The following is a 16,855-nucleotide window of genomic DNA, read 5'->3' on the forward strand; positions in this document are numbered from 1 at the left end:
CATGTCGTTTCCTCCTCACGCTCCTCTCAATGAAAACACACACACACACACACACACATTACTGTTGCACACACTCAACTGCATTAGTTTTCTGGCTCATGTTCAGAAGAGATACTAGCATACTATTCATCTCCTGCAGTATGTTTACTGGACACAGTATGTGAATGATCTGTATTTGTGAAATATCAATATGGAATACCGTATCCCACAATGCTATGCATTTGATTGGACTTTCAAGAAATTAGTTGGCATTCCTTAAAAAAGGTTATTTAAAAATCATCACAAGTCCTTAAAATTAGGATAACCTCCAAGTCCTATTTGTCAAGACTTCTTCGATGGAACCAAAACTGCATTAATGCAAAATAACCGTTTTATTTTAAAGTTAATTGGATGCCACATGCTGAATAATTAAACATGCAACATAATGAGCTCATGTTTGCTATATACAGCATATACTGTGCAGTAATTAGTAAGCCAAGGTGTGCTCGTCATAGAGCTTATTTTAAGAAAAATCCTATTTGTCATGATTTTGATGAGGAAACCAGAATTGTGTTAAAAACACAAAACGTTTGAAGAATTTTGTATGTTCTTAATCTTTTTCCTTAAGATTTTTTGAAAGACAAAACTTAAGAATTTGAACTGAAAAGCGTTCTTAAAAATCTTTGTAAATAATAAGTTAGGATATCCTCATACTTTTCTTAAATCCCCAAAATGTTTGTCCCAAAAGTCAATGGAAAATTTCATTTTGAATAACGAATATGCAAAAATAAATATGCAAAATAATTTTTGTAAAATTGGTGTTCCCAAAACATTTCTTAAAAATTCTCATCTTTTGTTGTTTTAGAGATTGTTTTAAAGACTAAACTTGTCTTGAATTTCCAAGAAGTCTAATCTAAAAGGCAATGCAAAATCATATTTGTTGAGGGAACAAAAATAGTGTTCAAATTGTAAAATAGCGTTTGTTTGTTTTTTGAAAGATACTTAGATGTCAAATGCTGAATTAAACATGAAACAAAATAACATCATGTGTCCCATATACCTAATATACTGGGCAGTAATCAGTGTGCTAAAAAATTAGTTGGTCACAAAAAACCAACAGCTTATTTTCTGAAATAATTCAGAAGCCAATAGAAAAAAGTTGATTTTTTTTTTCACTGCAAAAACATTTTTTCTTAGATTTTTGGTCTTGTTTCCAGCCCAGATATCTAAAAATTCTTAAATCAAGAAGGATTTTCTAGACCAGTAAAAATGGTCTTGTTTTCAGAACAAGCTTAGACTTTTCTTAGAACAAGCTAAATTTCAAACGGAAGACAAGAATATTTTGCTTACCCCTTTTTGCAGTATTCAATTTTTGTCAAGGGAACCAAAATCGCATTAGAAATGCAAAATAACCTTTTTATTTGAAAGTCAACTGGACGGCAAATAGTATAAAGTGTTTGCTATATACAGTACAGTGCAGTGATCAGTATGCTAGTATTCAATTCCAAACCTGCTGTGTCTTTGACCTCTGACCTTTGGTGTGTTGGTGGTGTCAGAGGTCAGTAGCTGTGTTTGGCGTGCGAGGGCAGGTGTAGTGTTTTGGGGGGTATGTTTGTGGGTTTAGGCAGGATCTGTGGTTTGAGTGATGCGGTGCGTCTGATGATGGCCGCCCGCTGGAGGAGCGGAGGCTCGCTGTAGCTATGCTGTCGTGTCAGACACGAGCCGCCCGCGATCAGCGGCCTCTGAAGCTCGTAGATGTTTCCCGAGTGTGTTGACTTCTGGTTGAAGCTGTGCTGGCGAGCGGTCATGACTCCATTGTCTATTTTTATAAGGATCTGGCGCTCAGGAAGCGTTTGTAGTGGAATCTGCTGAAACGTTGAGGTTTCTGGCGTCTCTTTTAGGCAGCTGTAATAGGATGTTGGCATGTGCAATGACCCCGAGTCGCTCGGGAATAAGGATGGAGTCATAATGGCGATGTCTGGTTTAAATGCATCATCGTCGTGTTTGCTGGGAAGCGTCTGATTGGTGGGAAACACCTGCAGGGTGGAGCTGTGGGTGTGGCCTCTCTCCCATTGGCTGTTTAGAGCCTTTAAGTTCTTGATTGGCAGTTCCGGCGTCGAATCCGGGGTGGGCAGGTTCGAGGCGAATGCTTCCTCCTCAGTCGCGTGTGGTTTAGTGGGCAGCTGGTGGCAGGGTGGTCCGGAGCTGTATATCTGAGAGGAAGTGAGGTCGTTCTTGTCCGGTCTGGTGTCTATGAGGCGGTTGAGTTTGGCGAGGCTGTTGAGTGAGAGCGCATGTTGAAGCGACGCCTCGGGCTCCTGTGATTGGTGGGATCTCTGACCGCAGTAACAGGACACCAGCAAACCCGACACGACGGCACCCAATACGAACGCCACCAACACACACGCGCCCAGAAGAGTGAAGTGAAAGCCGCCGCCGAGACCCGCCGCATCAGGGAGCTGCTTCACACCTACAGGGACAGACAGATTTTATTCTTTACTCTCGTTCAGAATTACAGCGCTGGCCAAAATGATTAGAACACTAGTATTTTCACCAGTTAAAAATTATGTCATAAATAGATTTTCTTTATCAATTAAGTTCTATTAACTAAATTAAATCAACATTTGTTGTGCGCATCCTTTGCGTTTAAAGCAGCGTTTGCCCTCGGTGCACTTGAGCACCTACAGGAACAGATTGATTTTATTCTTTACTCTCATTTCATATTTAGTTGTCAATTACAATTCTTTTGTTCCTAATCCTAATGTAGCTGTATAATAAATACAAATCTTTTAGTGCTCTTTTAGTGTAATTGTACAAGCGTCCAGCTTCAGCTGCTGCTTCTTTTTTTTTTATATTTGTCCAAAGGTTCAATAAACTGTTCCATTTAAAAAAAAAAAACCTTGATCAAATCATAATGTGTGTGACACTGACCAGAGGCTGAATCCACAGCTGAGTTCACATCACTTCCTGCTGCTGACATCACATCTTAACATACAGAAGAGATCAGTATTAGTTAATTAGTATTGCATTTGTTTTTAACAGGTCTGTTATATCAAGTCACTCATAAAAGCAGCATGAAATCAAACTCATGACATCACTTCCTCTTATGTTAAATGAGAAACTTTAATCAAACATCAGTGCCAAAATTCTCTCTTATACTTCCTAGATCAATATATCTGAGATTAAAATAAGGTATTATGACAGCATCTAGCTCAGAAGTGAAGCATCGCTGCTGTAATATGACAGCGACTCACTTACCTGTGCATGTGTCAAATGAAGGTGATTGGTCACCGTCAATGTCCTGTTCAAACCCTGCCCTGTTTGCACATACACCATAAAAACACAGACAGGAAGTTTAGTTTGGGCTCATTTAGGCTCCATGTGATTTATTGTTGCAGGAAGTGATGTTAGCCTTACTTGAACCCTGGAGCCACGTCTGCACAGCGTCCCGTCCGCAGCCAGATGCAGTATGGGTCATGCGTGTGGAGACAGCGTCTGTGGAGCAATACAGTGAATAATGGTAGAAAATGAGCTTCAAAGATATACGGTTTTAGTTGAGTAGTTTGCTGTCTCAAGTGAATGTGATGAGACTATTATGTGAAATAATACAAAGAGAATAAACACAGCAAGTCTTTCTGTTAATTGCACACACAAAAAAAATACAACATTACATCTATTCTGAATCATGAACCAATGACTCTTATGAACCAGTTAAGTCAAAGACTAGTAAAAGGTAAACTCTAAAATGTACTAATAATAAAATTATAAACTTTTCTTTTTTTTTTAGGAAAAAAAAAAAACAAAAAAATATTTTTCTTCCATGTTTTAATTTTTACAGTAAACCTCTGTTGTGCAGCACTCTGTTTACTAAATAAAAGCAATATTTAGTCATCTGATCACATTTGATTAATTAAATTCTTAATGTTTTAAGATTTAATTTGGTGACCACTGTTTTTTGATATCAAAATTGTATTTGATCACAAAGTAAATTGTATAGGTTTCATGATATCAATTAATTAGACACGGTTTACGATAACTAAAATTTAATTTAACCAAAAATGAATCCAGGAGAATTAAAACAGATACCATAGATTGTCTAAAAAATAAACAAGGCCTTATTACTGTAAAAAAAATAAATGTAAAAAAATGATTAAACTGTTAAGTCTCAATTGATTAAACATGCTTTGATTATAAAAACATTAACCAAACCATTAAAATGGAATCCAGAAAAAATGAAAAATCCAGAAAAGCACAATTTATTTTGTTTAAATTAGGGCCCCAAAAATAGATTTTTGTTAGACACCTTTTAATTACTAAAAAAATATTAATATTTGAATTTAATCATTAAAATGGAATACTTGAAAATTTAAACAAAACGCAGAAAAAAAAAATATTATTATTTTGGGAGAAAAATAAAATAAAATGCATTTGTAAGGGAATCTTATTTTCAGTAATCCTATTATAATTACAGTTGTGTTGTTACTTTTCAAATTTTAGTATGCAGGTATGTTTAAATCAAGTAAGTGATTTATGTGGATTGTGGATTGGTGTGTGAATGTCTCACCTCTTGCAGGTGTTGTGTCGAGCGCAGCGGCTGAGAGGAACTCTGATAATGCAGCTGGAAAACGCCACAAACAGAGCGTGATGCTCCTTATCCAGCTCCAGACCCAACACAGTGCGCTCTCCAGTACACCTGGAACAAGAACAAGTAAGCTTTATGACAGAAAGTCAGGAGCGGTGCTGGGCTGACGCTCACTGTGTGGGGTTGAAGACACATACACATACACATACACACACACACACACACACACACACACACACACACACACAGACACAGACAGGTGTCACGCTCACTTTGTGGGGTTGAAGACACACACACACACACACACACAGTGGTGTAACGCTCACTGTGTGGGGTAGAAGACACACACACACTCACTGGTGTCACGTTCACTGTGTGGGGTTCAAGACACACACACACACACACACACACACACACACACACACACACACAGTGAGCATGACACCAGTGTGAAGACACACACACACACACACACACACACACTGGTGTGACGCTCACTGTGTGGGGTTGAAGACACACACACACACACACACACACACACACACACACACACACACACACACACACACACACACACACACACACACACACACACACACACACACACACTGGTGTGACGCTCACTGTGTGGGGTTGAAGACACACACACACACACTGGTGTGACGCTCACTGTGTGGGGTTGAAGACATACACACACACACACACACACACACTGGTGTGACGCTCACTGTGTGGGGTTGAAGACGAAGACACACACACACACACACACACACACACACACACACACACACACACACACTGGTGTGACGCTCACTGTGTGGGGTTGAAGACACACACACACACACACACACTGGTGTGACGCTCACTGTGTGGGGTTGAAGACACACACACACACACACACACTGGTATGACGCTCACTGTGTGGGGTTGAAGACACACACACACACACACACACACACACACACTGGTGTGACGCTCACTGTGTGGGGTTGAAGACGTGGATGTCCTCCAGCAGTCTGGAGCTGAGTGAGCTGTTGGCTTGAGTGCTGGTCAGGATCTTCAGGACCCGTCCGTCTTCAGAGCCCAGAAACACAACGCTGCGGTTCTGATGAGGCCCAGCCACCGTATCCACTACAATCTGAGTCAGCTTATACCTGCACAGAACAAAGACATCAGTATGATGCAGAGTCACACAAACACGTGTGTGTGTGTGTGTGTGTGTGTGCATTTTTGTGACAAATGAGGACTTTATAATGACAGGTATGACACCCCACTTTTCAAAACGCTTATAAATCGCACAGAGTGAGGTTTTTTTGGGGGGAAAGTAGAAATGCACAGTCTCCTGTGAGGGCTAAGTTTAGGTGTAGGGTTGGTGTAGGGCAATAGCACACACAGTTTGTTCAGTATAAAAACCATTACGCCTATGGGATGCCCCCACTTTTCACAAAAACAAACGTGTGAGTGTGTGTGTGGTACCTGCTGGCGGTGCTGGTGATCAGCGGTTGGCTGTTGATTGATGGCACAGACTCGTCCATCAGTGGATGCGTCTTAATAAATGAAAGCACAGAGTCTGGAAACTGAGCAGAGGACGAGTACAAGGAAGCTGACCCTTCACCTGCACATGAACCTGGACTGAACACAAACATACACACACCAGAGCATTAGTAATTATGTTGTGTTGTGCTTTTGTCATTTATGTATTCTTCTATAAGTATACGTGTACAGTTTTGATCAACTTTTAGTTTTAGTTTATTTAGTTTTGGTTATTTAAATCTATTTAAAACTAGCTGAAATAAAATGTTTAATTTTTTATTTGAACATTTTATTTTATTTCAAGGAATTAAACACAGATGCTTTGGTGGGTGTGTATCTGCATTCATGCTGGATAAATCTCACTAAAATATATTTAACTCCAAAATAAAAATTTAATTTTGCACACACACTCTCTCTCTCATATATATATATAGAGTCCATATAAGCTGCGAATGCGCCACATACCCAGGCCGTCTGAGAGAATGAGTTCACAAGCTAATTAATATGATTATAAGTTGATACCTTATCATTTGAGATGTGACTTAAAGCTTAATAAAGTGTTGGGAATAAGTATGTAAAATTATTTATTTGAAAACAACTGTAATTTTGTGTAAATCTAGGTCAGTGACGGGAGCTTCCGGGTAAGTTCCCAGCGTTGCGCTGTGACTCGTCAGGATTGTTGCGCGTTCTCAGTGATTTGCTGGCCTGCGCGTGATTTCATGATTGAGGTAAGCTGTCCGCGAAGCGCTCGCCCAAGCGGAAAAATTTGCTGTTGCTGCCAGATCTCGATTGCCGAAAATTACATTGTGTTTGATGCAAAACTAACTCGACGAGATCATATAAAAAAAAAACAAAAAAAAAAAACATAATAACTGTATATTTTCATGCTTTCCCAAGCAAAGCAAATTCTGAAAGTCCACTAAAAACCTATCTGGTCATAGACAACGTTATTGTCAACATGCCCAAGTAGTACATTTTTTTTTTTTTTAAGTTTATAAAAATATATATAAAATTTGAAATAATAACAAACATCAGGAAAAAAAAACAGGAAACAATACCTTTGTTTTCCATATAGCCTACTTGTATCGCTTACAGTTAAAGTCCTTCTGTGATTTTATTGTTGTTTGCAACGTTACTTGGCAATATTTTAAAGATATTATTATTATTTATTTATTTTTTGGTATTTTGCATGGTCTATTATTGTCATCCGGGTAGGAGTTTTAACTCCTATTCACTGGGAATAAAAAACAAATGAAAAAAAAAATCATTAAGTTGATGCAGAGACGTATAGACCGGGGGAATCCCCCATCTCCCCACGCTCTGAATATTACGTAGCCTATCATACCGTAACTACATCTAAACGTTATTTGGCGGTTTTTACTTGGAAAATCAGCTGTTTTCTAGCATTCGAAAACTATGGATAACCCTGAAACTATAGAAGAAGGATTGGAGATGAATTTAATTTACAAACAGCCTAAGGTAGGAATGTGCATACTTCTAAAACGAGACATTTGCCACGGTGTTTTCCTCTTTGAGTGTGTCCTAAAAGCGATGGGGGGGCTGAGAGTTGGGGTGTGGTGTTCTCCATTATTATGGGAAAAATGTATGAACACCTTAATTCATGTATTTTTTTCTCATATTACAACAATGAGGATTGGGGGGAAATTGTCATGTCATGACGTGTTGTGTTTAATTGTAATGAAATAATAATAATAATAATAATAAAGCAAAGTATCTTAATGGTTATTTTCTGTATGCAAAATTTAATTCCTTAATTGCTTTCCTCTGATTTTGTGCAAGTATGTTCCTGACAGTTTTGGCGAGATTCACCCTGTTTTTTTCCCAACCAAAATGTTTGTGACATGAGCACCACTTATTTCTCAGAGTGTGTGTGTGTTTTACCGTGGTTTGGGCACGTGTTCCTCAGGCACCGGCGTCCACATGGAATCACTGTACTTCTGCTCCTTAAACTTCGCATTAAACACTCGCTCAATGTCATCCAAATAAAACCCGCACACCGCTGAGCCGGGAATGCTGGGACACAGAGACACAGACTGATCAAACATGCGGTACGGTGTGTGTGTGTGTGTGTGTGTGTGTGCGTGAGACTAGGGTTGGGCACCGTTCACATTTGAACCGGTACAGTACCGGTATCAGTACCTGAAATTCGGTGTCGGTACCCAACGGTACCTTTTTTCTGTACTTTTCTCTCTGTGTAATAACAAAAACATTTATTTCATGAAAAAACAAGTCCAAAACTCTCAATTTCAACATTTTGAACAATAGGGCCCTACCAAAAGACCAAAAATCACTGTGAGCATCACGCGTGCTTCAGTATTTGTGTAGTGAACAAAACCGCGTCTCCGCCATTCATACATACAGAGAAAAGCGGAATATGTAGGACTCATATTTAACCCATTTTCTGCATTTTAATATTCACAGACACTAGTCTGTATTGCGATTTGAATTAAGTGACAGACCTGCTTTAGATTAATTTATCCAAAAATGTATGACTTCCGTGGCATTCCACGCTATGGAGTAAATTGTTTTTATGAATGGACTCCACAATGCCGTCCGCGTTTTCGCACAAACCATATGACCCTAACACTTCAGAACATTTGGGTTTGCCCTGTGTGTTGTGTTTGGGTTCCCACACCTTGGTTAACTTCAAATTCAAGGACCTTTCAAGGACTTTCCAGGTCCAATACCCTCAAATTCAAGGACTTAATGTGGGGACACATTTCAAGTGAGAGCAAGGTTACATCGTGCTACCTTGTAAGATACCTTATAACAAAAGGCTCTGCACCTGGCCAAGTGATGGTCCTTTGGATCTCTGGCAAGCCATTCTTTGTAATCTTCTTTGGTGAGCCAAATATCTTGAAACTTGCATTTTCCAGGCATCATGTTTTAGGGTTTCAGCCTATTTTTGTTTCACGGTGTGTCTGTGAAATGTTGAGGTACCATCGTATTAGTTTCGTGCAAACATCATGGCACTGTACAAGACAAAGTACCTCATGCAGGAAACACTTAACGTAACTCGTAAATGTGCGTAACTAACGTAAATCAAGCAAGCTAGTATGCATAGGGCATGAAGTTCTGGCAAAATAACACATTAGCGGACTGAAGGGAATAATATGGAATTTTTTCTAGAAAAATTCTTGCACAAAATAAATTCAAGCACTTTCAAGGACCTGTATCTATGTATGTTTATTTTCAAAAACTTTCCAGGGCCTTGAATTTATTATTTTTTTCAGATTCACAAACTTTCAAGGATTTCAAGGACCCGTGGGAACCCCCTCTCTCTCTCTGTAACGTACGCGCCCAAATGCGTTCTCAGGTACCGAAATTTGTCACTGATTGATAGGGATGTAACGATTCACAATTTTCTGAGATTGAAGACATTATACAGTAAATGAAAAGGTGTCCTTTTATTAGGCTATTGCTGCTCATTTCTTTGTGAAATTGAAATATAACTAAACTAAATTGAAATTTTAAAACAAACCCCAAATCAAACAAATAAGTTACACAAAATAAATCTCTTCATATAAACAAACTAAGCTCTTTCCACAAAATGAGAGGCAACCACTGCATTTTAATCATGATCCAAACAAAGATGCAGCACGAGCAGTTTTTAATCTAAATTACAGACTGTATCATTTCAAAATTTGAAGCAAAAACAGAGTGTTTTTTGAAACTATACTACATAAAAGATATCTGAAGAAAACAGCAGACGAGCTGAATGAGACGCAGATTCGCTCTCTGCCAGCAGGTGGCGCTTATGAACAGCAATGATACAGTGTCATAAGCAGCTATATATGAACATTACTTTAATATGCATCGTTCAGAGGCAAGATGAGAAGAAAATACCACGTAAACTTTTCTAAAGATTCATATAAACTCCTGCTCCCACTATATCACGATTTGTTTGGCATCTCAACCGATTTGAATCATCACATATTTGAACCGATTTTCAACCAGTTCATCGTTACATCCGTACCGACTGATTTAATGTGAATCGGTACTCGGTAGTACCGACGCATTTTGGTCAGTACCCTTAAAAGTACCGAGTTGGGAACCGAACCCTCGTGGTGACTGTGTACCTGTTGATCTGTGTGGTGAAGACTCCGACCACAGCGGGCCGCTGGTTGATCTGCAGCACGTTGGTGAGCGACTGCAGCACGTCGAAGTAGAAGAACGTGTCTCCAGGAACAGAGCAGTTCAGGCGCGCCTTCAGAAACGATGTCCAGTGGCGATCCAACACCCGAGTGGAGCCGCCGCTGTCGTTCTTACACACGCGCGCCACGCGAGAATACACCACCTACACGACCAGGAGTGAGGAGCAATGACTAACTGATTCAGGAAGTGCTGTTTGCCTGTGTTTACATCTCATTTTATAACAGAACAGATGTCTCTCACACACTCGTAGTTTACCTTCCCAGCGCCGCTGTGCTCCACTGCGATCTCACTGAAGAAGAAATACACATAGTTGCCGTATTCGACAGCATGCAGGAAGTGAGGCTCTGTAGAGACAAAACAACACGGACGAGATATCATGTTGTTGTTTTCTTTTTTAAATTATGAAATGTACAGAAATACTTTTGTTTGGAATTGAATGCAATTCCAGCTACCACGGTCATTTTCATGGCAAGAAAGAGGTTAAAAATAAGTATAAAATAAATAAATCTCAACAGACCATCACATTGTAAATATCATTAAGTTAAATGTGACCCTGCAGCACAAAAGCAGTCATCAGTAACACAGGTATATCTGTAGCAATAGCCAACAATACATTGTATGGATCAAAATTATACATTTCTCTTTTATGACAAAAATCATTAGGATATTAAGATCATGTTCCATGACATATATCACTACTGTAAATATATCAAAACTTCATTTTTGATTAGTAATATGCATTGCTAAGAACTTCATTTGAACAACTTTAAAGGAGATTTTCTCAATATTTAGATTTTTTTGCTCCCTCAGATTCCAGATTTTCTAATAGTTGCATCTCAGACAAATATTGTCCTATCATAACAAACCATACATCAATGGAAAGATTATTTATTCAGCTCTCAGATGGTGTATCAATCTCAATTTCAAAAAATGTACCCTTATGACTGGTTTTGTGGACCAGGGTCACATATTAGTTTACATTATATAGGTTATTATTGTTAACTAAAACTTGCACCATTAATACAATTTTGTAAAATTTTTGTTACTTGAGATAAAATAAACATTATATATAAAAATATATATAAAAAAACGTTAAAACGTTTAGCTAGTTGTCAAGGCAACATTTTCATTTATTTTAGGAGCAACACACTCTCCTCGACACCACACATGATCTGAGGACTCGTTGGCATAAACACGCACCTCTGAGCCATTTGGAGTCGTATTTGACGGTTCGAAGGACGGGCCGCCCCTCTCCACCCAAACTCCTGTAGATCACAGCATCACTCGCCTGGAAGTCCGTCATTGTGGCCGAATAGAAATGACCACCTGAAATACAGAAACAAAAATACATAAATGAAAGAGTGAATCAAACTGTGGTGTAATTTAAGGCTGCCAGTCAAGAGCAATTTAATCAAACAATAAGAGGTCTGTGATCAGCCAAGGACAAAAAGAAGGAATACAAAAACAATCATATTAATAATAATAATCAAAATGCAGTTTTATTTTATCATTTAAATTATCAACTCAAAGAAATATATTACTATTTACTGTAAAATAATTTTTTTTATTTAATAATAATAATAGTAGCACTAATAATATTTATCATTACTATTGTCTTTGTTATTTCACAGAACAGTAAAACTGCACTACTAATATTCAAAATGACTACACAAAATAATAATTTATTATTTAAATTGTAAAAATTTAATAAAAATATATTACTATTTACTGTCAAATAAAATGTTTTATTAAATACATTTGATATTGTTATTATTAATAATCATTATTGTTGTTTAAATAGTTTTAGTAATTTTGTTGCATTTTTAGATTCATATTATTATATAAAATATGTCTATATTGGTTTTTATTTTATTTAAATTTGACTTATTTTAGCACATCAAGTTAAACAGAAAATGAGAAATGCTACCTTGGCAACTAACTGAAATGGGAAGTTTATGGTTTTTTTAAATATTTTATTTTATTTTGTTTAATTTTATTTCAAGTACCATTAATGAATGAATGAATGAATGAATGAGGCATTTATAATGCCGGTAATGTTTTTATGGTTTTAGTTAACTACATTAATCGTGGTGTGTTTCTCACCTGCAAACACTCCTACGTTGGACTGGCGAGACTCGAATGGACATCGGGCCTGACCCAGCAGCTCCTGACCGACCTGCTCCAGCGAACTCAACTGAGCACAAACCACACAAACAACAGCGTGACAAACTCATGTGAGGGCACTGATCGAGCTCAAATCTGTCTGTCACTCACTCTGTAGTTTCTACAGGCCGGGCTCAGCGCATTCGTTCCACATGCAAACAGAGTCTCGTCGTTACGAGGCACAAGAACCTTGATGTAATTATAGCATTCATCCTGAAAAACAGAAGATAAATGTTTTAATGTCAAACTGAAGCATTTAGATCTGCTTACACACTAAATCTTTCCTTGTCACACAATTTCTGAAATCTGACACTCAAACAGCAGAAGCACACACCAAATCTGCAAAACCATACACTAATTCTCAGCCTCTGACTCACACTTTTTGCAAAACACAACACACAATTGTCTATGTAACACACAATAATCTAACAGGAATTAATATTATGGCAAAGGTGTTTTGCTTTTGAGATGTGTTTGTGACATTTTAAATGCAAGAGATGTGGGGCATGTATTTTGTGTGTGGAATTCTTGGATTTGTGTGTAAAGTTTTGAAAAAAGTGTGTAAATAAATGTAAGCAGTTGAAAAAAAACTAACATGCACCTCAGGTGACGGACAAATGGACAAATGAACTAAATACAGGGTTCAGAATAACAGTTCAAAATGTTGTCATTCTTTCACTTGTTGATATAAATGAACACCAATCATAAATGGTTAAAGGAAACCATGAGAGAAGGAAGTTAATATAAGGTGTAAACATCTGCTGAATGTCTCTGAAGGTTCATGGCAGAACATCATCTTCTCATCAGCTGACAGTTTTCCATCAGTAGCACTGAAGAGACATCTTTGGTCCATCTGTGTCGTCTCAGACGTTCTTCATCTGATCTCAGATCTGCTCTGATACTTACGCTGTTTCTCCCTCTCACGGTGCACTTTGACACGTCTGTAGATCTCCACGTCAGTATCTGAAAACACAGATCACCATGAGACCTCCTGTGTGTGACAGATGAAATCAGGTTCATCTTTTCCCCCAAATTCTGTTTATGGTTAAATTAAATGTAATGGTTCAATCAAAAAAAATCAACAACAACAAAAAATTTAATTACTTGAAATCTTGAACCGTACTAAAAAAAAAAAATGCAGCAAAGATTAATTTCTTTTATTTACGTTTTCATTTTTCTGGACTACGTTTTAATCGTTGATTTAAATTTTAGTCATCATATACCATGTATGATTAATTGAAATCATGAAAATTAAACAATTTAACAACAACGTATTAATACTTTCAGGGCCCTATGAAATCCATTTTTCCCCTATTTCCTTTAAATTCTATGCTTTTTGTTTTATTTTTTCAGAATTAAGAATAATTAATGGTTTAATTAAATTGTAATATTCAAAACGCATGTCTAATCAACCAAATTCATATAATTTTAACACATTTCTTCCCCAGAAATTCTGTTGTCGTCTGTTTTAATTTTAATACAAATTTATTACCAAAAACAGTAGTAATCAAATGAAGGCATAAAATATCGACAATTTAATTAATCTTTTAAAATGTAATAAAATCTAATTTAATAGAAATTTATTTAATTTAAAATCTCCTTTCAATAACAGGTTTATTATTAAAATTAAAACATTGAAGCTGAGATATTTCCTTTAAAAAATAAGGGTTTAATAGCTGTATTATTATTGTTATTATAGTAATAATCATGCATGTCTTCTGCATCAGTTACACCTGTGTGTTTTACCTGCTGTGGGATGATTTTATCGACTGCAGTAGTGAGATTGACAACAAATACATGGTCTCTAAACAGAAGAAAAACACAAGAAAAATCAAATTGTCTTCATGATTTCATGACTTCTCCAGCTGTTTCCAGTTCATTTATACATGTGACTAGGGTTGGGTACCGAAACCCGGTACCAATATGGCACCAGTACCCATATAACCGGTATGTACTAGAACCGAATCAGAACGCAGATTTCGGTGGCATGCCTGAGCAATCGATTGAAATATTTGTCCTTTGTTTCTCCGAAAGAAACGTAAGAAGCAGAATAATTTCCCGACTGAGAAAATGCACGTGAACTCAAGTCGGAATGCTCTACTAATACAAGTCCAACAAATCTTTGTAGTAACGGGAGTGTGCTGTTTTCACATTCTGACTAAAAAGCACAACTCAGGAAATGAGAGCATCTGAGGAGCGCGTGAATTAAGGATGTTCATTTTAAACGACCTTTAAGAATTTTGACCGAGTAATACAATCAGTTAAACGGTTTAAAGTCACTTATTTATTTATTAATTTTTTCAGTAATTTATCAAAATATTTTAAAAAGTTTGCTGCATGGATAAAATAAGCTACGCGTATAAATTTTTTTTTTTTTTTTTTTTTTTACTTTTTTTAGAGAGAGAGAGAGAGAAAAACATAAGTCGCATTTTATTATTTAATTCAGAAATAGGCCGACGTGAATTACAAACATTATAATAAACACTGTAAACATAGCTAGGCTATTTTAGTTCCTCTCACTCCACAGCTATTCCTTTCAATTAACAGTAGGCTATTTAGAAAAAAACAAGGATTAAAAATGAAAGAAGCTATAGCTATATAAACGACAAATCAAAACAAATTAATTTAGGCTAAAACGAAACTGAAACCAACGTTGGGTCTCTCGTTCGACACAAAATCAAATGTATATGAATGCCAAAATAGCCTATTGTTTACCTTTTATGTAGGCCTACTTCACTCGCGTTACAATATCCACGTAAAACAAAATGTTTTGCATAACGCTTAACGGCAGATTTGACTACATATTTAAACTGAGCAGTGTGTTTCTTTTCCCATATGTTTGACTAATTGTTTTTTATAATATAATGAACAGGCTGCATTGTCAAGGTAGAATGCCCCCCTTCTAACAGTGGAAGCAAATACTCCTTTTAGTCATGAAGATAATCGGAATTGTAAAAGGTTTGCTTTTATTTGTGTACATTCACAATAAAAACAAATCTTTGCACTATTGTAAAATAAGCCTAAAAAATAGGATGCCGCTTGCTCCCATCTGGTTTCCTTTCACGCAGCACAGAAATGAACCAAAACTCTGCATAGGTTACTTGTTGCAGTTTTTCTTTCGTCTTCCTAAATTCCTAAGTTTTTCTTTCGTCTTCCTAAATTATTAATAATAATTTTTCTCCGCTGGCTGAAGCGCTGTGATAGCTATGATGAACATGTGAATCCTCATGTTCTGTTTGTTGCTTTTTGCGCATGTCAAATTAATCCCCGGAAAACAAATGTTAGTATTTTTAAACAGGGCACAGACACTTATTCTAATTTAATTCAGTTCTAATTTAAAATAATCTTGCCGGTTAACTGTTAATAATCAGTTAACGAGCGTTGGTTGTCGGTTAGGATAAATAACCGAAATGAACATCCCTGGCGTGAATGCAGTAATTACACTTGCTCTGACGGCAGCAGGTAGCCTTCCATTAATTAGCTAAGCTAAACATGCTTAAATTAAAATGCCTAAAGCTCAAATTCTCTCGTATTCACGTTTTTAAACCTGTTGTCCAACAAAAGAGAACATTATAACCTTTTTAGTCCACAACTTTTGTGATCTGATGTAGCTTCTTGTCACAGAATGAGGCAGAAAATATGTTCCATAGGCTACTAATACACTGATTAGCAATGGATTATAAATATATTTAATTATTATGAGATGGCTTGAATAACACAGATAAACTATACATTGTCGTAGTAGAGTGTTAATTGTGTTTGTTTTATCATTCGAAACGTTTATATCTTCTGTTTACTCAGTTACAGTGATAGCAATGCCTTTGTCCATATTGGAGATTTCCTGGAGCTTCATGAGTTCTGCTACTTCTGTGACTGGATCTGTGGATTTTTTGTGCGAGTATGAATGAAAGACATCATGTGTTTAGTTCTAATGGCCAATCCAATTATTAATTGGTAATTAAAAAAAAATTATAATTTTTTTTATAAGTATCGGTTCAGGCACCGGTACCGTTTTAAAAGTATCGATTTGGCACCAGTATTGAAAAAAACCCAAACGATACCCAACCCTACATGTGACAAAATATATCAATAAGCTCTTTCACACATACAGACTTTTCCGGAAAATTACCGGTAAATTGCCGTAAAGAGATCATGTGTGAACAGGACCTTTTCAAAAATACCGGTAAATTTGTTCCGGCAATTTACCGGTATGAGAAGTTGTAACATTACCAGTAAATAGCCGGAATTGTGCTGTGTGTGAACGCAGAAGGAAAATTACCAGTATGAGCACGTATGAGTTCAGAGCGCGCTGACGTAAGACTCTACTCCGGGCCAATCATAACACACTGACACAGATGACGCGTTCACTCCACACGTCCCCATGTATCCGCCCATGTCCGTCGCACAGACCTCTGCATTTGT

The 16,855-nt window shown here is 37.1% G+C and overlaps 1 protein-coding gene across 1 annotated transcript in view; it reads right to left on the reverse strand.

The window, feature by feature from the left end:
- Window positions 1-1,158: 1,158 nt before the first annotated feature.
- The window catches only part of LOC306884959 (semaphorin-6D-like), a 28,077-nt gene continuing 12,380 nt past the window's right edge, over window positions 1,159-16,855 (reverse strand). The window contains exons 4-18 of the mRNA XM_079441231.1: window positions 14,180-14,237; window positions 13,340-13,396; window positions 12,545-12,646; window positions 12,374-12,464; window positions 11,471-11,596; window positions 10,526-10,614; window positions 10,195-10,412; window positions 7,997-8,128; window positions 6,038-6,193; window positions 5,542-5,715; window positions 4,544-4,672; window positions 3,397-3,474; window positions 3,238-3,296; window positions 2,911-2,964; window positions 1,159-2,449 (exon numbers count right to left, since the gene is read on the reverse strand). Of these exons, the coding sequence (XP_079297357.1) occupies window positions 1,539-2,449; window positions 2,911-2,964; window positions 3,238-3,296; window positions 3,397-3,474; window positions 4,544-4,672; window positions 5,542-5,715; window positions 6,038-6,193; window positions 7,997-8,128; window positions 10,195-10,412; window positions 10,526-10,614; window positions 11,471-11,596; window positions 12,374-12,464; window positions 12,545-12,646; window positions 13,340-13,396; window positions 14,180-14,237 (2,434 nt within the window). The 3' untranslated portion in view covers window positions 1,159-1,538. The remainder of the gene's footprint in view (window positions 2,450-2,910; window positions 2,965-3,237; window positions 3,297-3,396; window positions 3,475-4,543; window positions 4,673-5,541; window positions 5,716-6,037; window positions 6,194-7,996; window positions 8,129-10,194; window positions 10,413-10,525; window positions 10,615-11,470; window positions 11,597-12,373; window positions 12,465-12,544; window positions 12,647-13,339; window positions 13,397-14,179; window positions 14,238-16,855) is intronic.

This window comes from Barbus barbus (genome assembly GCF_936440315.1).
Source record: "Barbus barbus genome assembly, chromosome: 19".
Lineage (NCBI taxonomy): Eukaryota > Metazoa > Chordata > Actinopteri > Cypriniformes > Cyprinidae > Barbus > Barbus barbus.